Below are 25,389 nucleotides of genomic sequence, written 5' to 3'. Positions count from 1 at the left end.
AAGCCAACAGCGTATGGAGATTATAACTCATTCAAACTGAATTTGAACAATATCTATCCTAAGAATAAGTTACTAAAGAGAAGGGAAAATTCTGATCAGTGTATGAATTAAGGTTCATCTGAATAGGTATTTAAAATATTTTATTTTTTGTCCAAAGACTTGGAACACATGCATGCAAGAAATCCCTTCACAGTAGTAATTCAAGTAACTGTTAAAATACTGCAAATAATAGCTGAATGTAGCTAAAAAAAACCCAAACAAACCCAAAAAACTTTAACATTCTCAATCCACAATAGATTTTTTTTCAATACCTTTCCTAATATAGCAAATTGGGCTAGTCTGGAATCTATAGAAGGGGGAAAATATATGTACAGATATGTAAGAGAAGAATAGAAGTGAATGCTTGGTAGTGAAAGCTCCTGTGTTTTTGCAGCAGTCATGGATCTCCTGGTGGCCATATGACCATGCCTGCTTCCCCTGTGTCGGTAGATGGCTGCTGGGGCAGTGGGTCTCTCCAGGATGGCCCCACCAGTGCTGGGATTCTCCCATTGCACAGGGAGTGAGTCTCACACTTCAGCTTGGCAGGGGTGAGCTGCACGTGCTTTGTGAGGAAGTGCCTGCTGTTGGAAGGCTGGCACTGAGGGTTACAACTCATCTCATTTCAAAATAGAACTCATTTCAACGACATTGAGAAATCTCTCATGTGAGGGAGCTCCTGCACCGAGGCCCTTCTTCAGCCCAAGGGTCAATAAGGTGCTCATTTACCAAAAGGACACATGAGATGCCTGCTGAGGTCATGCAAAATTTGTGTGAATTTATATAATTATTCAGTCTTTTCTTGCCTGTGCCCCTTGAGTATGGGCAAACATTGTTCTTTCCCTTGCTTTTGATTACAGCCTTCAACTTCAAAAATATGCTGAATCTTGTGGAGGAAAGGGCATTATATTAGCCATACAAAAATGGTTTTACCCTCTTTTGAGCATTGCTTATGATCACTCTTGGGGAAAAACTGACCTTTCCAGTCAAATCCACCAAACAGAGCAGCACCATGAAGCCTTTTTGTGGTTTTTGCACTTTTTTGCCTCTGCTTAATTAGCTTTCTTTTCAGACTTGGTAGAGACACACCTCTGAAATTTTGATGCACTGGAATTCTTATGCAGGTAGAACACAATTTCTGCAGTTCTTTTGGGGTAAGAATATTATCAGAGGAACCTTTTTTTTACCCCATTAATTTCCTTGATTACTTCCATCTTTGTTCATATGTATACTAGTTGAAAACCTTTGTCTAAACATGCAGTGAATTACTCTGAGTAAAACTACCTTTTTAGGCTAATAATTTTCTGGTACTGTCTTTTGTTAGAAGAGGTTGGGTAAAGAGAATGATAAGCTACTGAAATATTTTTCTGAAAAAATGAAAAACATTTAAATGAATTCTGAATTTTGAGTAGTTTTAAATGGGTTCTTGCTCTGCCTAAATAATTTAGTATACTCTCACTTGAAGGCAATGTAATTTTTCTGTCAAATAAGTCATTACTACACTTTAGAAAAAATAAAAAAAAATAAAACCCAGCAAATAAAACCAATTTGGAGTTCTACTATTAAATCTCAAAATACTTCATTTCAACAGTGAAGGCTTTATATTTTAATGTGCACATTATTAAAATAATTTTGAATAAATTAGGAATTTATTTTAGTCTAGTTTTTGCATCTCTTGTGTGCAGAGTTGAGTGTTTGTAGTATAGAGGTACAAGTAAATTGTTGTGTTACAGGTAAATGATTGTCACAAGTTACAAATTCAGATGTGGGAGAGCTTATTTTGTATTGACTCTGATTGTAGTTTGCAATGGAACTGTCATGTTAAGGAAGAAAATAACAGAAGGTAAAGAGGGGAATACTTGTTTGTTCATGTAGTTTGGTTTGGATTTTTTTTCTGACACGTTGTAGACATGGTAGGAACCCTGGTTCACCCTGAGGTTCCAGACTGGAGTGCCTCATTGAAGGACTCCTGCTTGCAGAGCAGCCTGAATCTGCTGACACGTGTTTTCCTTGGGGGAACCCATTTCCTTCCCAAGGAGGTCTGCAAGGTCAGGCAAATAAATATCCCATCTTGGAAGCTGTGTGTCTCCAGGCTGCTCCCTCTGAGTCATTATTTCTACAGAAAAATTCATAGGGAAAGTCTGTTAGAAACTCCAAAGAAACTAAGTGCTTCCATAAACAGGAAGCTGTTTTAAACTGGGCATGCCAGGTACAAGAGAAGAGTTTTGAAGCTTTGGTGTTTTATTTTCTAATACTTTACGTACATAATTTCACTATTCTTGTTTAAGATTCAGAAGTCAGGTAATTCTTTTCTAGTGCTGTGAAGCAGTATCACTTTGGTGGTGGAAGTAAAAGGTGTCCTGTTCAGTCTTAAAAATTTGGCTCTATTACTATTTTTGCTTTATACTATGTTTATAGTATCAAATTCTGGCCTCAGGCAGACCACCAAAATCCCACATTGCTTCAACAAATGTTATGGGATTTTTAAATTATTATTTCTTGTTTGGTTTTTTTGTTTATTACTTATCATTGGCAATTTAGGATTTTTGTTAATTTTACTCTTAGCACTGAAGGTATATCATGGGATAACTGAACTAATTTAACAAGCCTGCTTCAATCAAAAATTCTTCTTTCTGATTATGTTGTTCTCCCTATCTCCTGTGCATGCTGCTGTCGTCCCACTGGAGCAGCTTCAGCAGCTGTGCAACTCTGGTGAACTGATTCCCTGCATTTTCTGCTGGCCATGAGCAGCCCAGCAGCACAGGGGAGCAGGCACAGAGAGGTGGGAGCGCTGAGGCTGGCCCATTTTCTCCCTCTCCAGGCACACAGCAGCCTCCATGGACTGCACAAGTGCACTCTAGGGAGACTGCTGCCCTAGATGCTGATAGTACATGCACAATTTAGGTGCCTGGAATAAAATTTCTCAGCAGCTATAACAATTGATGGCTGGTTTCTGTGCATTCACCATTTTCCCCTTCCTGTAGCGGTTCATCCCTATTTCCTATGCCCTGCCTGCTCAATCCCACCCTAGCTATACCAGCTCTCAAGAGCAAAAAACCCCACAACTCTGCATAATAAGTGAATAATTCCCTGGGTTTCTAGCAAATTGAAATTATGCAATGATGGGTCAGATTTAGTCTGATTGTGGTACAAAGACAAGGATATGACAGATTAGGACAGGAAGGAAAGTGATTGAATGAGCTTTAAATATTATCCTAAGGAAGGAGAAGCAATTCCACCTATGGCCCTTAACCGAATATAACAAAAGGGGGTAAAGCAACTTTTCTATGTCCAGCTCTGTTAAGGGTTGTTCACTTTATCAGCACAGACTGGTTAAGATGTACAAATGTGACAGAATTTTAAGAAAACTGAAATCGGAAACTTTCTTTTTTCTTGTGTTCCTAAGTGGCCAAAAATTATTTTTACCATTAAAGTTACCATTATCAATAAACATCAAAATAAATTGCAGATACAAAAGTGTTACTATATTTATAAAAAAGACTGCTTTCAGTACAAGAACTTCCTGGAGAAGTTATGCCCTTCACATGATGTTGGCATTCTGGCAAAAGCTTCTAGCGTGAAGCTGTGGCTTTCATTTAGAATCGTGGTAGGAACCAAATTTGATCTTAAGATATTTTTACACTGTAGCTTTGGTTTTTTGCCCTATGATTAGGCTTCATGTCACCCCCTAACTTATAAATCCTCTAGAGAGTACAAAATGTTAAACAAATACTTCTCAATGCTGGCTTAAGTTTGAGCTTGGAAGTAGCTGTAGAAGTCATTTGGTTTTGATTTCCTTGAGAACCCATACTAGATTTCTAGTAGGGCTATAATACTTTCCTGCAGAAAAGATTAATCAATGAAAAATATGGGCAAGACTGAAGATTTTTTATTTATGTATTTATTTTGATTTATACATGACTGGAAATAGTCCTGTAATATTCTTTGAAACACAGTAGAACAGATCTGTCTGGTAATTCCCTTTTAACCACAAACCAGAAGGAGTTCAACAGCTGAGCTGCAACAGGTGTAGATATATCTGATTTTTAAAATATTTTGTCAGAGCTTTACCACTTTCTTACAGATTGCAGGATCAAGTGGGCTTGGGAGTCATGCTCACTAAAACAAGATTGTTCTAAACTAAATAAAGAGCAAATTCCAAAACACACCAGAGCTAATTTGCCATTGTTTTCACCATGAAACATAATGAATCCTCATCAAATGAATGCAGCTGCTACGGTGCTGTATCCAAAATAATGTAATTAAATTGCTGCTTGGGGAATTTTAGAGTATAAATTTGGCAGACAGTCATTACTGGCAATTTGACAGCGAAGCATTTATAATCTTATCCAAAGAGGTGATCCTGTGTTCTGTCATTCTAAAAACAGAGAGAGGAGAAACAGAACCAGGGTGACAAATGGCCAGACCAAAATCTGAAACAAGAAACCACAAGAACTTAAGGCTAATCCAAGCCATGCTGGAAAGCCTGTTGGGATGGCAAGGGGAGGACAGGATGAGAAAACTTGCATATATTACATCAGAAAAATTTCCCACCATTCTCTTCAGTGACAAGGTCCACAAGGAAGGAGAGCCCAGCCCAGGGGCCTGCAGGAGCCACAGCTTTGCCACCATCGGGGTCAGCAGTCACAGCCCCTGAGCAGGACGGGGGCTCTGGGGCCTCGTGCCCGGAGCTGGCTCGGCCTCCCTGCCCGCTCCCTTACCAAAACATTGGAATATTGCTCCTCCTCTCCTGCCAGGGGTGTGCGGATGCTTGACTGTAACTGCAGCCTCCTCCTCCATCGGGGGACAGCAGCAGTGGTGGCCTCTTGCTTGATGAGTTTCCCAGAGCTGTCAGGACCCCGGCTGGCACAGGGTGATTCAACACAACTCAAACGCTGTAAAAACTTCTGGGATGAGCACGTCATTGTCCTTGCTAAGGCTGGTCAAAATCAAACCACCTGCCATTCAAGTGCTGAGAGTTGTGGTGAAGTGACTGCTAGAATCGTGTTTGTGATTACAAAACTAAAACTAAAACCGGGGTCACCCAGTCTCATAAAAAATCAGATTCTGTTTCTAATTTGCTTTAAAAGTGAAAGCAAATTATGTTCTAATTTCAGGAGAAAGAAATTTGCATTTTGGCCAAATCTGAGCCTTTAAAACTTTATGCTTAATAAGCCTTAGCATGCCCATTCTAATCAAGCTTACATAAAATATTGCCGTTCAGAGCATACTTTAGTTTAACAACGTTTGTGTTCCTTTATAGACTAAGCAAATCTCATGGGGTTGTGTTTCCAATATGAATATTCATTATTATGGCTTCATAATTGGATATCCATCAATATTTAACATTACATGTCCCTAAAGGAGTTAGCTAACACTGCAGCTCAGGGATGGCTGATCAGAGGAAGCCAACAGTGTCCTTCACATTAACAACTTTTGTTTTCTTTGTTCTTCTTATTGTTTTGGGTTTTGGTTTTTTTTTTGTTTTGGTTTTTTGGGGTTTTTTTGGGGGGGGGTTGTTTTATTTTTTCTTTTTTTCTTCTTTTATATTCCTTAGTGCATAGCAGTTACTGGCAAATTTGCAGAAGTAACAGCTGCCAGCAGAAGTAATTGGAAAATGGGCTTGGGGAAAGGGACAAATAGAGAAATTTCAGAGTTTTGATGAAAACCAAAATGAATAATTCGATAAAGATAGAAAGGAATTGTTGAGATTAAAGACCAACATGTTCAATAGTAAAGTTCCCAGAACAACGTAACAACTTTGATGTGGAAACAACATTAAAAACCCTAAGAGGAAATAGTTCAAATTTAGGTTGGAATTCTTATTACATGTATATACTTGGAGAAGAGCTGTGGTTTTGGACATGAAGAAAAAATGAACCTGCTGTATCCTTCTATTGCTCGGTATTGCTCAATAAACATTCTTTTGTATGGAAATTGAAAATAGCCATTAGAGGTAACATTTGACCTCAGGTGAGTGTTCCACAAACATAAATCTACTTTAGCAACAGACTGATGTCTCCTGAGTTTGAGCTGCACAAAGGGAAGTTAAAGAGAAATAGGCAGGGTGGCATTTGTAGATTTGTCATGGATTTAATGGGTTTCATTTCTTTATGAGGCTTTGCAAACCCAAAGCTATATCAGATCTAAAACAAATATTCAAATAACAAAAACAAGCTATATCAGATCTAAAAAACCATGTCTTCTTAGAGGTTTGTCAAATGACAGAGTGCTAGCAATCTTAGTGAGAGGCTAAAATAATTTGTTGCCAAGTTTTCTCAGCTCACAATAGGCTTTTCAGTTATCCTAGATTTCATATGCAAACCCTTCTTCATTGCTGGAGACAATTAAGTGCCTCTATCCTGTGCTATACCCCCAAAAATGTTGTGGCAGTTTCTCAACAACTTCACTGTGATTTTTTTCAAATAACTGGTTGATGACTTCAGCTTTGGTCAGATTTTTTGGCTGCTGTAAAGCTTGATGGAAGGCTCAGACTGGCCTTATCCCACAATTTAGTCAATAGAGTTGAGTAACATGTTTTGTGCCTGCAAATTCACCACAAATGGAGTTTTGATCCTAAAGCTGTTTCCACTTTTTAGTAGAATGGCAGAATTTGTTTGAGGTAAGGAAAAAACAGCTTGAAGATAAAATCTAATCATGTTACCCCTCTTTTATCCAGTCACTCAGGGATTATGGAATTTGGTTTTTAATCTCATCATGAAGGTCTTGGAAACAATACCTCCCTCTACAAAAGGACAATGTCTCTGAGGAGAAAGTTGGAGGAAATTTGAAGTGAGCTCTTCTTGTTTCTGGCCCCATATCTTAGGCCCAGCTAGCCAGAGGTGGTGGGCTCTGGGGTTCTCAGCTGCTGTCTGAGCTGTTTGGCCCATGAAGTCCCTGGCAGCACACAGCCTTGGTGCTCGCACTGCTGCTGACACAGTTTTGACAGGAGATGCATGGTTGTCCATCTTTCCCTCCTGGTTTGGTTGTCCATAGAGCCTAGATACTCTTCCAGAGAAATGGGAACCCCAGGTCAAGTTTGTTCTTTTCCCACTCTAGAGCAGGGACCAAAGAAACAGCCATGTTTTGTTTCTAGTATTTCAGTTTGGCTGCTGACCTAGAAAATTAGTTACAGTCACAGCCTTACGTAGTGCAGGCTCAGGTAATATCCAATATGACAGTGATTATATCTGGCCCATGTGGAGCGTAGACACCTGCAGAGTCTGCTTTCTTTGTGCTTCCTTATTTAGCTCTTTATAGTCCTTCATATTCTCCAAATGAATCTCATTTTCTTCAGGTTTATTTAAAACAGAGATGTAGTGAGTTAAGAGAATACAATTTTTTTTTCCCCTTTTTGGCACAGTAGTTCTACAGGCTGGTCTTAGATGAGGTTCAACTAATTTATATAGTAACAATAGTGAGCTGATATTTCCTCTGATTCTGAGATTTGGCAGAGAGGACCAGAAGGAAGTGTTTCAATCCAATATATAAGACAACAGTAAAAGGGAAAAAAGAGATTTCCTCTTTATTATGTGAGGAGAATAATATATTACGAACAATTTCCACCCATTAAAATGCTCTTTTGTTCTTGCAGCCTGGTTTGGGATTTGCGGTCAGTCCAGTTTTGATCACTGTAATATCTTTGCAAAATTCCATTTTTGTTTCCTCATATCCATAGCTTGCTTTTGCTTGTATTCCATCTGATCCCAGCTGTTGACATTCAAAGATCATTAATCAGGACATTTATTACTAAAGAGCAATGGTCAGAGTTTGGCGCATTCCGGCCCAGCTGCTGTGGCTGGAGTTTTGTGGTCCCCAAATCCAGTCTTTTCTGGATAACTCTGTCTTTAATCAACTGACCAACTGTAATTTAGTCACAACACTAGTGGGCCAGCTTCCTTAAACAGAGCTATTAAAATAGTTTTGTGTAATTTTGCAAATCCTAAGGTTAAATCTCAGGTTTAGAAACTTCCCACAGAGTTTACAGAAAATAACTTTGTGCTGTTCTCTCAGGTTTTTAGTGTTTGCTTGAGTTATCACTCTGATCTTTGGATTCTACATTTTGGCACTACAAATTAATAGTAACTGGAGGAAGAAGAAGGAAATATGTCACTGTTATTTTTTTGAACACCACCAGCAACACAGCAATGTTACTTAAGTTCACGTAACGCAGGTTTTCTTTACAGAAGCTCTCGGCTGCTCTTGCCTGGTTTGTACAACAGGCATTAGGAAACTTTCAGCAACTCATCCCTGCGAGCATTTCAGCCTCAGAGCTCTGAAGGGTTTCTGTTGTTTGTGAGCCACACACCAAAGGAGGTCTGAATTGCTCAGCGGCTTCTCCACTGGAAGCGTGCCATGAAGCCTGATGTGTCTGGTTCAGACACCACAGGGCAGCATGCAGTTAAACAGCAGAAGGGACCAGGAGAGATCCTGCCAAGTCCTGTGGAGCACAGGTCCCTCAACATGGTAGAGGAGAGGGAGATTTTTGGATGCCAAGGTTTTCAGAACAATCAAGAAGTGGCAGTAAGTATGGTGATGCCTCAGGAAAGGGCTGATTCCCAGCCACTGATTTTTGATAGCTAGAACATGCTGAATGCCAAAAGAGTGCTCCTCTCCTCTGTGTTTTCATATTTGTTGTAGCTAAAATCAAGAGGCCTAGAGGTCTGAACACCAGACCATAGAGTAAAGTCCTGGAAATTAAAAGTATCCAAATAATAAGCAGTATGAAAAATGTTGTGTTTCTTATTAGTTCAAAGTTTTGATCGATTTATCTTCATTTAAACTAACTGCTTTCATATTAAACCTCTCATTCTGAGAAGAAATTGAGTTAAATTTCTACAAGGACTCCTATCTAAAATGTTATTTTCGGGGTTTTTTCCTTATTTAAGTAGAAATTTACAGCAGCAAAATTTTGATTTTAAAATAAAGAATAAAGTTAGAAAGGGCAATATGAAATTTTGTATTCAATAGTTATTGCGTGTGAGCCAAGGGGCCATTCCCAACAAGGGATCTTCTGTTGTAAGTTAACACTTTTCATGAGATACTGATATTCTAGTATGGCATTTATCCATTTCTGCAAAACATCACCTTAATAGTGTAAATGGAATTTCTTACTGGTGAGCAAGCTACAGTACTAGTTCTTACTCAGCTTTCCATCTGAATTTAGTTTGTATACGAATAATGCACTTTTTCTGGGTCAACTCTGCATCAGATCATAAGAACGTTTTCTATTAGCTTTGTCCATCCTGCTCAAGTGCATTTCATGGGTGAGAGGGGCTCAAGGAACCTACTGTGGCTCTCTGATTCTGGCTAACTGCAGGTCCTCAGATATCGTGATTATGACATCTTTTTCACATTCTAAGCCCAGACAAGTTTGTAATAAAAAGCTCCCATATACTCAAATTTTCTGAGGTGAATCCTCTCCTGGACTGTGCAAATTTTTAAGGCCAGAATTTCCAGATGGTAACTCTAATGGCTCACATGCTTTAATGTAGACACTAGCTATATTATGTCTCTTATAACTCAGTGACCAGACATAATAAGTCATTCTAGAAATTCAAGTTCTTACTGAAATAGTATTACATGATCTGGAAAATCTGAGCATTGCATGAATTTGGCTGCTCTTCATCTGGAACCCTAAACATATTTGGGATTTCCAACAACTACTACCCAGGCATGTGCATGCTGCTCTTCACCTGTGCATGGGAATTCTGATGCTGTCATGAACTATATTATATATTCAGTTTCAACTGTGTAATAACCCCTCAGAAGGTCCCTGGCACAGGTCACACAGTGCCCCGCATGGCCTTTTCAGCCCCAGAAATTCTCTATATTTTTCAGATTTATTGAATATACACCCAGTGTTCAGAGCTTTTACACCAGGAAATTTTTTCTATCAACAACTCTCCTACTTAACCCAAACTCCTGACCCCCTGGATTGTCCATATTAGATAGACATAGGTGGAAACAAAACCACCAGCAACTTTGTAACTGCATTGAGATTTTTGCATAGTAAAAGTGGTCCATTTTAATTCTGCTGACTGACTTAACACTGTGTGGTTGCTTCACTAGAAAAACTAGCCCTGTTGAGGAACTAATTCTAGTAGGAAATAATTTATACAAATGCCCTGAAAGCATACCAGTGTGTGGTGCAAGGAATTCTGTCACTAGGATAATGTGCATTTGACCTTTATTTAATTGTTTATTTCTCCATTTCGTTCTTTTTATTTTATTCATAAATTAGTAGCCTACAAAGCTATGGTGAAAAGAGTTGGAAAATATATCCCGTCTCCCTGCTAATGTTTCCAATTCATGCAACCCTATTTCAGTAGGAATTTGAATTTCTGGAATGACTTATAGCTGGTCACTGAGTTATAAGAGACACAATATAGTTAGTGTCTACTTTAAAGAACAAGGATCAATGTCTCTTTAAAACATTTTTTTTCTTCTGAGACAGTATTCTTTCCTCCTGAGTTAAGATAAAGATACTCAAGTACTTTAACTCCTACAGTATATATTTATACATTTCTTTTGAGCATCCTAATGCATTTTTTACTTTCAATTTTCATGTGAAAAGATAGTAATTGCTATGTTTCAGAAATTCCTGGTCCTAATACAGATGCTTAATAATAAGATATAATAAGGTATAATAATAAGATGTTTCTGAGGCAGATACAGGTGGGCATATTAGTTATTTATTGACCTTTTATCTGGAAAACACCAGGTCATGGTCCTGCTGTTGATCTCTCTAAGCATTGTAACTTGCTATTTGTCTGAAGTGAAGGACTGTTTATTTTTAAGACCTATAAATTAGCTAATGAAAGGTCTTGTTTAAGTGTAATTTAAAAGTATTTGATGACACATATTTTGCTCAGTTAATTTGTAAAAAATATGGAAGGGAGAAAGAGAGGAGAGAATGAAAATCAGGCTACAAAATACATAAGAAAAGGTAAATAAAAGCTGTGTAACGGCCCCAGTCTTGCTCATGGAAATTGTGCTGTTCACTTGAATGGGAGCAGGAACTTGCCCTTTAGCAGAATGCCCTTTTGCTTACAAGATGTGGAACTGTCATTATGTAAAATGGTTTTGTGTATTTGCCATATTTTTTCATGGCACTCAAGAGCTAAAGATCCCCAGGCTAGCATTAATGTCTAATAGAAGTCTTGTAAACCTTTTATTTTCAATAACAATCTGCAGTCTGTCCTACTGTCAAAAAAAGAGTCTTTAGTGAAGTTAAACATGAGCTGTTCGTGTCTGAGAACTTGGCAGAGGATGAAAACTGGAGTCTCAGTTCGGTGTCTGATGTACAATAGGTGATTTCACAAAGCACCTTTGCAATTTGACAGCTTTGTTTACAAGAGACCTCAGGATTCAATGAGCCTATATTGAATTGCTTAACATTACCCCATAAAAATCTGCCTCTATAGGTCAAATCTAAAGTTAAATCACTAACAGTACCACACTTTCTGTGCTGTTTTGGCCCTAAGAGTACAGCAGGAAACATCTAGCTCAGAACACATTTCAGTCTGTAAGGTATCTCTGGCTGTAAAATGTGTTTACATCTCTGAAATCCACTGAAGAACTCAGAATATAGACATGAAATTTAATGAGAAACTATCAAATTACTTTTGTTAACCTAAAAAAAAAAAAAAAAAAAAAAAAAAAAAAAAACCAAAATCACCAAATTAAATCTTACTGTAATTACTGTGGGTTATGTTTAGGGAATCAGAGCTAATACCACCCTGGATTATTCTACACTGTCTATGACCTCTTAAAAGTACCATCCAGTTTTTATCATCTGTTTTTAGTGGAGATTGCAGTATCTGTACCCTATGCTTTTGAGGTTGGTGAGTAAGCTGCAGAAAATGGATTGAAGGGTGCACAATGTTGGAGATACTGAGAAGGAATTAGGCAGCTGGTTCCAAGCACAGTCTGCAGGGGACCCACAGCCCAAATTCCCCTACCAGCACACAGAGAGAGGAGCGTTGTCATTTAGAAGAATGGAAGTTTGGACAGCAAGGACCTGCAGGATGAAGGGACTTCCCCTGAAGGCTGAGGTGCTATCACAGAACTACTTCACTGCTCTGGAGAATGAAGAAAAAATACCTGTCAGATCAGGATTGCTGCTGGAACTGAGTAAGGCAGCTCCATCTGCTCCCTGCATAGCAACCTGTGCAGCTGAGAAAAGGGGACTGGTGAGAGCAGTGGGTGACTGTTCTGCCAGGTACACAGGGAGGCACCCATGTGCTGAAGAGAGAGGTGCTGCTTACCAGGGTTTGTGTCACAGGTGTCACTGACAGACTGCCACCCCTCATACAGCCCACTGACTAATATCTGCTGCTGTTGTTTCACATTGGTACCAGCCAGGAGCAGCTGGAGAGGGTCCGGAGGGGATCACAAAAATTATCAGAGGGCTGGAGCACCTCAACTGTGCAGACAGGCTGAGAGAACTGGGGCTGTTCAGCCTGGAGAAGAGAAAGCTCTGGGTAGACCTTACAGTAGCTTTTCAGTACCTAACAGGAGCCTACAGGAAAGCTGGAGAGGCACTTTTTACCAGGGTGTGTAGTGATAGGACAAATAGATATGGCTTTAAACCAAGAGTAGGTTTAGCTTAGATATTAGGTAAAAGTTATTTTGTATGATGTTGGTGAGGCACTGGAAGTTGTTGCCCACAAAAATCATGGATGCTGCATTGCTGGAAGTGTTCAGAGCCAGGCTGGACAGGGCTTTGAGCAGTGTGGTCTAGTGGAAGACATCCCTGTCCATGGCAAGGAGGATGGAATAAAGTCCCTTCAAACCACTCTATGTTTCTGTGAACATCATTCTGTAATGTAGATGATCTTTGCTTTGAGACTATTAAAGACAGATGTTTAGTTGCACTATTTATTTGATAAGTTCGTAATTGATTCACATATAATTTTATACTGCACTTGCACAGTCTGGAAACTATCAGGATTAAAGTTAATTCAAGACATCATGAAAGAAAGGTTATATATTCAGAAAATAAACTTCTTTCATACATGCTGTGTAAAGGACCCAGTCTTGCTCATAGAAATTGTGCTGTTCACTTCTTTCATGAATAATTTGTGATATTTATCTGTTTGTTGCCCTAGGCTAGGGATAATGGTAAGCCAGTTTTTCAGCACTTATGGATAACATATGATTAGGTTCAGTATGATTAGGTTCCACGAGGTGGGATAACTGTGATGGGAACCCTACCTGGAAAAGCTCACTGCAGCTCAATGCACGTTGCTTGCAAATAAAATTTATCCTATGTTTTGTGGTATCATTTAGAATGGAACTTTTAAGGACTGAACATGTTATGTGAAAGCTTTTAAGAAGGAAGAGGCAGGAATTGTTAAAAACAATATAGTTTATCAGCACCATGTAATGGAAATATACTGTATTATATATATAATTACTGTATTATATATATTCTCTGTCCAGCTGTACTACTTGCAGGAGTAACTGTCACTCATATGAAGATTTATGGGTTAAAGTCCAGGGCTACCATTTCAAAGCAATAAATAGAAGTGTTAAAAAATAATATTTTCCAGGAATGTCTCCAACCAGTACTTTTTACCACAGAACAAGAAACAACAAACTGAAAGCATGGCTTTCTCTTTGGCACATTTTCTTCCATGTGACAAACCTACTTATGCATGTTAGGAAGAAAAGAATGCAATAAAAAGAAGTAAAAGTAAAGTAAAAGAATGCCCACTTTTAAGTAGAGGGCTACATTAAGGAGGACAAATTTATGTGACAAATGAAAAAGACGAGTTTATTTTTTCAATGTTTAAATTTCTTGGTATACTAAGTTTAAATAAAAAAAAATTAAAGACTCATCTAGTGAGTCTTAATAATTGTCTGGACCAGGTTCCTCTTACAGTATTACAGGTAGCACTTTCATGTCTTGTAATTCATCCTTGTAAAGTAGGAGTGTAGCACGCCTCAAATTTATAAGCAACCTGAAAACCAGAGATGCAGCCTGTTACTTCCAGCTGTGACTATTTATTCCTTTAAGTCATTATCAAAACTTTCAGCAGAGATCAGAGAGATGATACAGGATTTGTACTGCTTCGTGGATTGTACCTGAAAATCAACTCTTTCACTCACTGGGTTAGTGTTACTCTTGGAGAATTTTGGAGAGTGAAAATTACTTTTAACATTATGACAGCTACAGCCATGATTTCTTGACATTTTTTCAGAACTTTTTAAGCTAGATTCTCTATCTAAACTTTTGAATTAAGGTGCTGGCAGAATTTAGGAAGCGTGAGAGAAGAGCTTTGTTGGAACTTGAAAGAAAACCACAGTGTGAAGCCAAAGCAATGTGACACTGCAGAACCACCACAAATGTTCTTTCATTGCTTCTATTGTGCTCTCTCCTTGAAGCACTTCAAAACCATATCTACTCCCACAGTCTTTGTGACTGTATCCTTAGTTTAAAGCAAGAACAGAAAGCATTGTGTTTGTGTCATCCACAGTGGTTGCCAAATCTTGAGATGGAACCCAGGGGTTTTTTTCTTCTGTTAAGTACAAGTATTGTGCTGATATTCTAGCTAATAAACAATGCTGCCTCAAGTAAATGAAAAAAAATTTCTGGATTCCTGTCTACGTTTCAGATTTGGATCACCCATTTTATTCCAAAGGGTTCAGTGTTTATTTTAAAAAGAGAAGCTGAACAAATGCTCTATTTTTCATTACGTTAGATAGAAATATCTTAGAAGTTTGACAAAGTGTTATGCCTTACTAGAACAAAAAGAGCAACCTGAAACTTTACAAATTATGAATACTGCAGTGCAACTCCCAGTAGAAAATCTCAGGATAGGGCACAGGCAGATCAGATTAGGTTCATCTTTGATCAAGAGCCAAAAACATCAGGAGATAATGATAGTAATTTTGTATTCTTTTATTTTCATAAAGAACATGAGATAAGCATTGGAAACAGTAATTATTTATATTATATTAGGAATTCATTATTAAATTATTTAAAACAAAGCTAAGACTGAGTGAAATAAAACTGGAAGTGTTCTGCCATTCTTACTCTTAATATTCAATTATCTTCTACTATTCAATTTTTCAACCTAAAAAAAAAAAAAACAAAAACCCTAAAAACAAAAAAGCCTGCCCAAAACCTTTAAATGAAATATAATCTGATGCCTGGGCACAGATCCACTTTTAATGCTGCAATTCATTTCAACAGTTTTTTTTTTTATTATTTCAGACCATGTAACTGAATCTCCTGTCACTTAAACAAAAATTAGGTCACAAAGATTCAATTTCCATTCCAGTGTAAAGTTTCAAATGGAGACAACTTGTGCTTTTTTGGCTGATTTATTTTTTCTTAATTAATGCATTCCAATCTGTGCTGCAAATAAAAGAGTGAACCTTACCTATCTTTACAGAACTGTTATTACAGATATCTATAGATAACAAGGTGATAGGATCCTCTATGGGACTGGAAGCAGAGACAACTAGAAATTTGAATATGAACTTCCTATTGCGAGTTTTTTTAGTTACATTTTTTAGCTGTTAATTACATTTTTTTTTTTCTCAAGGTATGGTACATTTTTGATAAAATTCTGCAGAAAGCCAGAAATTTCTTGACAGAAATAGAAAAGGGGATCCAGATTAACCTTCAGTATTCTTCAGTAATGATTAGGGAGGGAGAACTCTTTGTTGGAAGTTTACAACTGTTTCTGTCAGTGAACATATATAAAAGGGGAGATTTTGTGAAGGACTATGCAACTGCATGCTCCTGTTATAGGTGGACTCTTAACTGACATTGAAGGAAACTTGTTCCAGTCAGTAACATAGGATGTCAAAGATCAAGTATATGTTTTGTACCCTATGTGCTCAATCTATAACTATTTATAAACAAATCACAAGTGGAACAGGGATCTCTCCCACTACTATATTCATACATGATAATAAAGTTGCTCTGCAATTCAGGAAACAAAGCGTAGCTCCTTGTATATATAGCAACATGTACAAAAGAGTCATCTTGGGGCCAATAGAAAGTGTAAAAGCTAAAGCCTGCATTTTATTTATCTTATGAAGTTTCTTACCTGTATATTCAGCTGATTCAACTACCTTTCTACCATCACTCTTATGAAGCTCTATAATCTTCATTCATTGTTTGCTAGACCACATTCAGCCAACTGTGGATTTTGTCATACTTATTTGCCTTCCTGTGCTCCCACACTTTTGTTCTTTAAACCACGTGGGCTTCCTTCCTCAGCAATGGCAACTGTCTCCTTGCCCCATCTGTCTCCTTAAGACTTCCTCCCAAAGAATGTGCATCTAAGAAACTAATTTTTTAAATCTTTGACACTATGACCCTTGCTGACATTTGGGAGGTTTGACATCTCCCTCTGAGAGCCATGTCTCAGCATCCTACACATTCAGGCTGTACTTCTCATCAGAATGCTTGGCTTTAGCTTATTGCAGTTGAGCTCAGTCAGGAACAAGGTCTGAAGGCAAAAGAGCTGGGGACAAACAAACACAGCTTGGAATAAAAATAAAAATTACTGCAACCTGCAGAAAAACAGGCAGTCACATGGGCTGAACAATCTACATTCATGGAATCACAAGAGCACTTGAGTTTGAAAGGACCTAACCCTCTGACCCCACCATGGGCAGGGCTCCCAATTAGATCAGGCTCCTCGGTACCCTGTCCAACCTGGCCTTGAACACTTGAAAGGATGGGACATCCACAGAATGGGACATTCACAGAGGTTTTTTCATTTTGTCAAGATATTTCTGACCTGCCCCTGACAAGAGTTCATATATGTCTGTATATATACAGACATGCACAGACAGATATATTTTTATATACCTGCATGTGAATATATATGCGTTTATCTAAAACACTATTTTCAGACAGGCTGACTTTTTTATATCTTTAGCCTTTCATTTTCTCATACAGGTTGTTCACATGCTCAAGTTCTTGCTTGTCTCTAACCTGATCATTTCCCATATAGGCTTCTACTTTTGCCTCCCAGTGAATTTGATCCTCAACTCATTTTGTTCCTCATTGTCCAAGGCACTACTGTCAAAATTGCATGTTCAGGCATTGGTTCAGCCATGTTAATTTGCCATCACTTTAGTATCTTTCTGTTTTGATGTTCCCTGAGATTCAGCTTCCTACAATTCCTTTGAGCAGTCTATATGGTGATACTTTACTGCTGCTTCTCCCTTGTCATTGTCTCAGTGCTGCTATTTTCCAAATAAATATCCATTTTTCATATTCCATTCTCTTACCTAGAAAAATGCTTAATGTTTCAGGTCAAGGTCAATTCAGGCTCAAAGACAGAACTTCTAAAGCAGCGAAGTCTGAATTTTTGTTCTTTTAGAATGTCATATGTCAAGGAATTTAAAAATAATTATAATAAAAGATGGCATCCATTTTTGGTCTTTTAATGCTAGGTTCTTTGCTTGAAATGTTTAGCTACTTTTGTGGTGAGACTACATTTTTATCTTGTATTCATACAGTATCTAGCAGAGCAGACCTGATTTGGGATACCACTCTGTAACAGGAGACAGAGGAAAGAATGCAGTATGTCACTTAATTTTCTTATAAATCAGTTCCTTTATGACAGGTATTTCAAAACTAATGACTAATTTCATCTTTGGATCCACCATATAACAATATAGTAAGTATTAAAAGCTTCAGGGAAAAAAAATCTAAATGTTAGTTTTATGATTTTTTGGCTTATAAATATTTGGGACAGTTCTCTAATAATGAATTATGATTTTAAAAGCATGCTCTATAATATTTATATATAAAGTTGATAAATTAGTTTAATTTTAACCAACTATCACTCATCAGTAATCAATTAATCATCTGTGAGCTATGGATAATTATCACTATTTATGTTTTAACCTAAATTCTCTAATGGCAATATTTGAATAAATGTCCCTGGAGGGAATATTTCAGTGCTCAGCTCTGCTTTTAATTACCATAAATTTCTTTTAATTTCACAGTTATTCACTGGCGACATTTTATTTACAGATAAATGTCTCATACACTAAAGAAGGAATGAGGCATTATCAGGCTCAAAATTTAGTGTTTGGTCCTTCCTTCTGTGTTGATAATTACCATATTAATTGATTACCTGACTATTTATTTGCTTTCTGCGCTTATTTTTTGGATTTTGCATGTTGTGGAGTGGTGTAGTTCAGATGGATTCCTGGTGCTGAGTAACAGTCCTTATAATTATGAAGGAATTTAAGAGTGAGCACATGCTTATCCAGCTGGATGAATTCCAGCCTAAGTCCTCTGACCCATTCCAAGAGGTGACAAAAAGATTCTTTCCCACCTGCAATGTAAAAACAGGGCACAATCATCACTAATGGCAAGGTCTCCCTACCAATATTTGATGAATTTGCTGAGTGCTTGGCATTATAGTTTGAAAGGAATTAGCTAAAGAACAGCTCTCTGGGATAGAACAGTTCTTGTGAACCTTCTTTAAAGTGCTTAGAGGAAATGTGCTGGTGCATAGATTTAATGCATTGTTCTGATAATTTAGAACTTTGTCATTAATTTAGATTTATTTCCAAATTTGACAGGCACACAAATATTGCAAATATGAGTGTGAAACTGTGCTAATACAAAAATGTGTTAAAAATGTAAAGCTGCATTCACTGTAATTTTCTATAATCTATCGTAAACTGTGCTTTTACTTATCCTGTTGCAGCTAGTGATACTGCAGTAGCATATTGTAATATTGCAATGCAGTGTACCTTGCAATAATGCATAGCATAAAGTATCATATCTATTTTGGTGTGCTATGCAATTATTTATAGTGGCACCCTGCAGTATTTTTGGGATACAACCAGTATTTACTGCAGCACTTTCCAGCTGGACTGAATACCACACTTTCTTCCTTGAGAGCAGTTGATGCTCAGGAGTTTAGAAAATAAATTATTATTTTCTTTTATTTCTCCTGTGGCCACAGGTTAACTCCTTTTCTGGTGTTCATAACCCAGCCCCCGTCCAGGCTGGAGTCTCTGGAAAAGTGGCAGGTGCATTACAAAGTAAGCTGTATGTGCAGCAGGGCCAACAAAGCTACAAACAGCAGCTTTTTCCTCCATTACCACTCTGAATAAATCCAGTTTCTTCACATGCTCTGTGAGTTCAGTTTTCCTTCCTTGCTATGCTTTCTTGGAAACCAGTGGATGTCCTCAATCCCTCTTCTTTTGCATAGGCTACCAGCTGGGCAAGCAGCTGGGCAGCACAGGGGAGGTGTCCAGGGTACATGGATGCTTCAGCCCATGTGAATTGAGTCAGGTCAATTCACACCTTGGTTTTCCTCTTCAGCAGGATCAGTAACAGAGCTCTCACTCCCCCATTCAGCAAGAAATCTGAATGAAATTTGTAGGACTTCAGCATATATAAGACTTCTGTCTCTGTTTCTTTAAAGTTAGACATTCAGTTTGCAACTATTGTAGATGTGGTAGATAGCTGCATAGATATATTATAGGCAGTCAGGTCAAAGTTAGAGAGGAGGTTGAATTTAAATGAAACCCTGTTGGAAATAATGGTTTTCTCCACTATCCACAGTATATTGTCTCCCTCTAGAATGCTAAAAAACCTACTTTTTCACTCCCTCCTCTTCCATCTTTCACCAGTACAATTCTACACAGTTAGTTGGAACCATTTTTTTTCCCAGGGAGCAGCAGTTTAAAATATTTCTGTAGTTTCTGATTTTTTTCCAATTATCCAGTACTTCAAGAGCCAGGTGTTCAGAGGATACTCATCATTCTACAGCTGTAGTTTGCTTATCCAGAAATAATACCATGCAAATAAAATAGTACCTGAAATTTAACTTACCCTTTACTTTTTTCAATGGGCTTTTAGTTTATATTTTTGTTTCGTTTGGGTTTCTTAGTTGTTTAATCCATGCCTTGGAAATGTGTCCTTCAAATGCAAGGCATCCGGAAAAACTAAATATTAACGTTTCAGAGTAAGGGCTGCTTAGTTTTCAGAGGCAAGACTTTCAACAGTCATAAGCCTAAAGAAAATAGTGTGGGCTCTAGAAACTTCTGAGGAAATTGTCACTTAGAGAAGTTTTGTGAGTAATTTCAGGTAATTTGAGACCTCATTAATAGGGAAGATGGTTCTATTTCACTGCTTGCTTCATGATAGCTTGTTATCCACCTCCTCACTGGTGCTGGCTGCTACAGTCACGCACCTTGGAGAAGGATTTGCTTTCAGTAAGATTAATATTTTGATGTACTTGGCTATATGCCCCACATGCTGTAGTGCTGATGAAAGGCTGAGAGCAAGAATGACCCTTTTAACAATAGTATGTTCTGAAGTTATTTTAATAACTTTTGAAATTAAGTCACTAGCTGCCAAAAAAAAGGAAGAAAAAAAAAAAAGGCAGATAAAGCTAAGAGTTTTTCTCTGTCTGTAAAAATGAGCTTAAACAGAGTCCTTCCTTTACTCTGAATTTTTAAATTGAGGGAGTCTTTTCTGGAATTTCAGAAGCAGTCTCTGAGTCACATACCACACACTGACTTAGCTATCTAATTCTTCTTTTTAAAATTGCATCTACAGTAAATAAAAGATGCAAAGATGCCATAAACTCTATTTCTATCAATTCATTTCTTTCTCACTAAGGAACTAACCCCACCCTGGAGTCCAGAACTTGCTGAGAATTCAGGAGCTGTGGCAGTATCACTCTGTAGTGCCATGGCAGGCCAGGTAAGGAAACCTGCATTTATAATTCAGTTTCCTGAACACAAGTATATACTCATCCCACAATGAATACACTCCCAACTGTCATGTGAAATAAGTGGTTTCAGTAAATGGGAGTATTTTTTTAAATTTGAAATAGAGCAAACCTTTTGGCTAGGTACATAACTTTAAAATATAAGGGAACAGAGATTCATAGCAGAAATCATCATGCCAGTTCAAAATAAATAAATAGAACATCACTATATTATCAGATGTGATGAGTAAGTAACGTTAATTTGCATCTGGAGTTGACTGGCTGTTTTGTATATTGAATAATGTTTGACCAAAGAGATATGATCACACACCTCGGCATGAGATTTCCTGGCAGCAGTTCTACAGTCATCCTCTTCCCTTCCATTTTCTGTTTGATTGTTTGGTTTTTTATCATCACATGTAGTATCAAGTGCTGAGTTTTCATTTTTTGATAGTAAATTTCTCTCCTTTTAATATCACAACATCAGTGAAAATAGTGTTCTATGTAAGTGTATTTTAAAGGGCTAAAGGGACTTAGTGAGTCAGGATTACCTGGTAGTTGCCTGGGGACCACCTGGCAACTTCTGGCCCCTGAGCACCTCGCTCTTCCCGCTCTGCCACAGCTCATCAACTCCTCCGTTTTTCTGCAGCTAAAAGTGTCTGTGGAGATGTTGCAAACTAGATCTCTTATACATGTTTAAAGGATAATTCTTATTCCCTACTTTGTTCCAGAGGTTTAACCCACACCTGGCTTACACTGTAGCTGCACAGAGTGGTGCCAGTAGGATTAAGAGTAGTGGGAAGGGAAAACCTGTATTTCTTAAACTGGCCTTGTCACTGCAGCCAGAAAGTGACAGTATCATAGTAGAGACTACAGGACTCCTAATATTCAGTATTGTTTGTATTATTTGTATATAACTAGTCCCATTCAATGGGAAGAATTACCACGTAAAAGCTGCCAGGACATTTGTAGTGCCTGTTCCCACCCCAGGAAAACCAGGAAGTCCCAGTACATGAAGAGTGGCTGTGGAAGGCTTATGGGTACTGCCTTAAGGCTAATTTTGTATTATCTTATGGAAGAGTTAAGCCCATATTTATTTTCTTTTTCTTTTATAGATGAAATAACTGAAATACTCAGTGATGTGAAGTGGCAAAGGCCACTGAATAAACATCACTCCTGGGAACAAAACTCAAGAAATAACTTACATGAAAAACTTGCTCTGTAGGGTTTCTTTTTCCTACCAGTCGATGCTCAAAATAATGCAGCTCTCATAATGATTTTTCATTTCTTCTGTTCTGGATATTACCAGTCAGAAATGTTTCTTCCTTAAGACTAATAAGAAAGTAACATAGTAAACCTATTGCTTTTAAAAGCATACTCACTATGCCATGTGCACTACGCCATTTTCAGAATCTTTAAAAGAAGTGTGGTAAATCTTGCTATGTGTAAGTTTTTTTTTTCACAAGAGATTTGGGATTTGCTGGGATTTCTCTGTGTGGGTTAAATCAGGCATATGAATTTTGTTTTCAAAAACAGTTTTTTTTCCAGACAATGACTTATTCCTTGAACTGGAAGAGAAATGGCTAGCACTGAAATAAAAGTATTGGAGGAGAACATTTCACTTTTTAGACATGACAAGTGTTAAATACTAAAATATCTCTAAAGCCAGCTGGCAGAGTCAGGCTGGTACAGTGCTACATTTTGGATTTAGTGCGAGAATGATGTTGATAACACGCTGATGGCTTGTTGTTGCTAAGAGGTGCTTAGTCTAAAACAAGGAGTTTCTTTACTCTTTCTCCAGTCTTTTTTAAATTGATTTTCTATCAGATGTGCTAATTAGGAGACCCATACTGTATATCCTCAAAAGAATTAAGGATTTCACTCCAGCTAGTGGGTTTGTTTGGGAAAAGAAGGCTTAGGGCAGACCTTATCATCATGTTTCAGTATTTAAAAGGTGACTACAAAGAGGATAGAGACTTCTTTTTACAAGCAGTCCAATGGAAAAATGAGGGGTAATGAGTACAAGTTACTACTGGGGAGATTCTGATTAGACATGAAAGGAAAGTTTTTCACAATCAGCAATTGGAATAATCTCCTCTAGAAGTGGTGCTGGACTCCCCAGTGTTGGACAGTTTTAAGATTCTGCAGGTCAGGGTGCTGGACCATCTTGTCTAGACTGTGCTTTTGCCAGGAAAGTTTGGACCACATGATCCTTGAGCTCCTGTCCAACCTGGCTGCTGGTACTTAGATGACAGCTGGGGTTAAACCATAAAAGCGAGAAAACACATTTTTGAAATTATTGTATATGGGAAATGAAACCACTTTAACTGCGTCTTTGATTAGTAATGTCAGAAAAGAAAAGGGAAAAAAAACTACAAAAGAGATCAAAGTCTTGATCCTTACACTGAGGTATCCTTAGCAAATGAAAACCCAAACAATTACGTTAACTTTGCAGTCTTTTGTTAATTAAAAGCTGGATTGGGAGAACAAGTGCTTTATTTCAGTTTCCTTTACAAACAATTAAGGGGTGAAATCCTACCTCAATCAAATCAATAGCAAAACTCATAGAAATCACAGGTTGATAATTTAGAAGAGTAAAGGATCTTTTGATGTTTGCCTTTTTAAGTGCCCACAAAAGAGCAGCAATTCCAAAGGCAATCATTGGACCATTTCTGATTTTTACTTCTCACATCTTGCATGTAAGAAATATTCCCAAGGCTGCAAAAAAGATTTGTGAGAAACAATAAAACCAGACTCTCTGGTGAGGGACCAGTTGTCTCTGCTGGTCTCATTTATGTGATTCTGTTGTAATATATGATTACAGATCTGCTGGCAGATGGAAATGTATTACTAAATGGGAATATATAGCTGATATCATAAGGATCATTTGAGATTTATTAGAAAGTTATCTGGTGCAGACATTTTCCCTGTAAAATAAACCCACACCAAGTCCTCTAAATTATTCACCTAGAGGCCTTTTCCTCTGACAGAGTCTAATTTCTGACTTCCATCTTCCTTCCTTAGACTTGGTATTCCTTTTTCCTGACACCCATTCTCAGTCTCCTTGCCTGCTCAGATCCTTTTCCAGTTTTCCAGTATATGCTCAGCATCCATGTCCCCAGATTAGTATTTTCCTGCTTCTATATCTGTATTTATTCTGAACCTTTTCCTTTGGTTCCCAGACTGCTTGGACCTCCATGGATGCTCAGCTATATTCGGTAAGCCCCTGCCATCCCACAGACCACTGCTCTGCTCAGGACTCTGCCCTCTCTGGTCTCTTGTCCTAGTGGTTCTACCCTGCAAGGCTTTATTTTCCCAGCTGCTTACCCAACACAGTATTTCCCATTTGTATATTTTCATCTCACTATGCTGACTTTTCCTTGGTCCTTCTTCTGCTGTTTCTTCTTCCCTTCACATTATCTTTCCACCATCTCTGCCCCTTTTTTGTTCCTGGAATTATCCTTTGCAGTATCTAACTTGTCATTTTACTCTCTCATTTGAGGATCTCATCTGGTTGTACTTCCAGAGAGCCTTCCAGCTCACCCATCTCCCAGTCTTGACAACCTTTGTCATAGTGACTCTTTGCTTACTCTGCTTTTCCAGTTTTCCATCCCCATTTCTTCCCAGCACCTCCTCTAGCCTCGCCAGGAACATTTTATATCCACTGCTAGTCCACCTAATTCCATCTATTTGTCATACTCCTTTCTATGTTTCTAACTTACAGTGCTTGCTCCATTTTAATTTTCAGTGTGTTAACATTTAATTTCTCTGTGTTAACAAGTGTGCTCTCACGGGAGGGGAACTAGGAGCAAGGAGAGACAAAATCTGCTTTTAGATCTGGAATATAACCCTGCCTTAGGTCATCAGGTGGAAGAAGTCATTACAAGGATATTGTAGGCGAGTTTGAGTAGCCCTGACCTGTACCATGGTAGCACATATCCCATCTGGTCAGCTGGGAGTCTGGGGCTCAGCTAGTGTTGTCAGTCTTCAGAGTTTTTAGTTGCAAAATTGTGATGTACAGTTTTTTGCATATCTTGTTTGAATTTGGAAGGACTGGCAGCTAAAGGCAAAAAGGCATACACCTGGCACAAAAACCTCTCCTGCCAAATTTAAGTCCAGATTTCAAAACACTGAAGCACCAGAACATGACTTTTTATCACTAATGGCAGCATATTTTCTGTAACTTGTTTTGTGGCAAGCTGGTGGTTTTATCTTACATTTCTAGAAAAATGAAAATTAAATAAAATCAGGCCAAGGAAATACTGCAACTGGAAAGTTTAATCTGATATAACTGAAGTTTGACATTGCAGTATGTGAAATAAGGAGCTAATAATAGGAAATGTCAAATATGCATGATCACAGACGTAACTACAATCCCTGCTGATATGAGCAACAGCTTTAAAAAGTCTGAATGTTCTAAATAGTTGAGGATAAGTTATGAGCTGAGCTACATCTCTCTAAATTATCTGATTCTTAACGTTCAACTAATGGTTGGATTTAGCCCTTTGTGTATAGCAAAACTACTTTTAAAAACTTGCTGCAGGCAAACATTATAAATTCTCTGCTTTCTAAGGCCATGTATGACCACGGTAATTGCAGAATCTGACCTCGTGCATGAGAGACTACAGCATTTTGC

At 38.0% G+C, this 25,389-nt stretch overlaps 1 protein-coding gene across 15 annotated transcripts in view; it reads left to right on the top strand.

The window, feature by feature from the left end:
• Positions 1 to 25,389, top strand: part of MID1 (midline 1) — a 236,590-nt gene that overhangs the window by 151,365 nt on the left and 59,836 nt on the right. For 7 of the 15 annotated variants that reach the window (XM_085584413.1, XM_077781591.2, XM_085584426.1 and 4 more), the window contains exon 3: positions 20,663 to 20,746. The exons of the other annotated variants lie outside the window; for them this stretch is intronic. In XM_085584413.1, coding sequence (XP_085440539.1) covers positions 20,663 to 20,746 — 84 coding nt within the window. The remainder of the gene's footprint in view (positions 1 to 20,662; positions 20,747 to 25,389) is intronic. 15 annotated transcript variants of the gene reach the window in all.

This window comes from Lonchura striata, chromosome 1 (assembly GCF_050655825.1).
Source record: "Lonchura striata isolate lonStrDom1 chromosome 1, ASM5065582v1, whole genome shotgun sequence".
Lineage (NCBI taxonomy): Eukaryota > Metazoa > Chordata > Aves > Passeriformes > Estrildidae > Lonchura > Lonchura striata.
The sequence above is the reverse complement of the archived record's forward strand: the minus strand, read 5'-3'. Positions and strand labels throughout refer to the sequence as shown.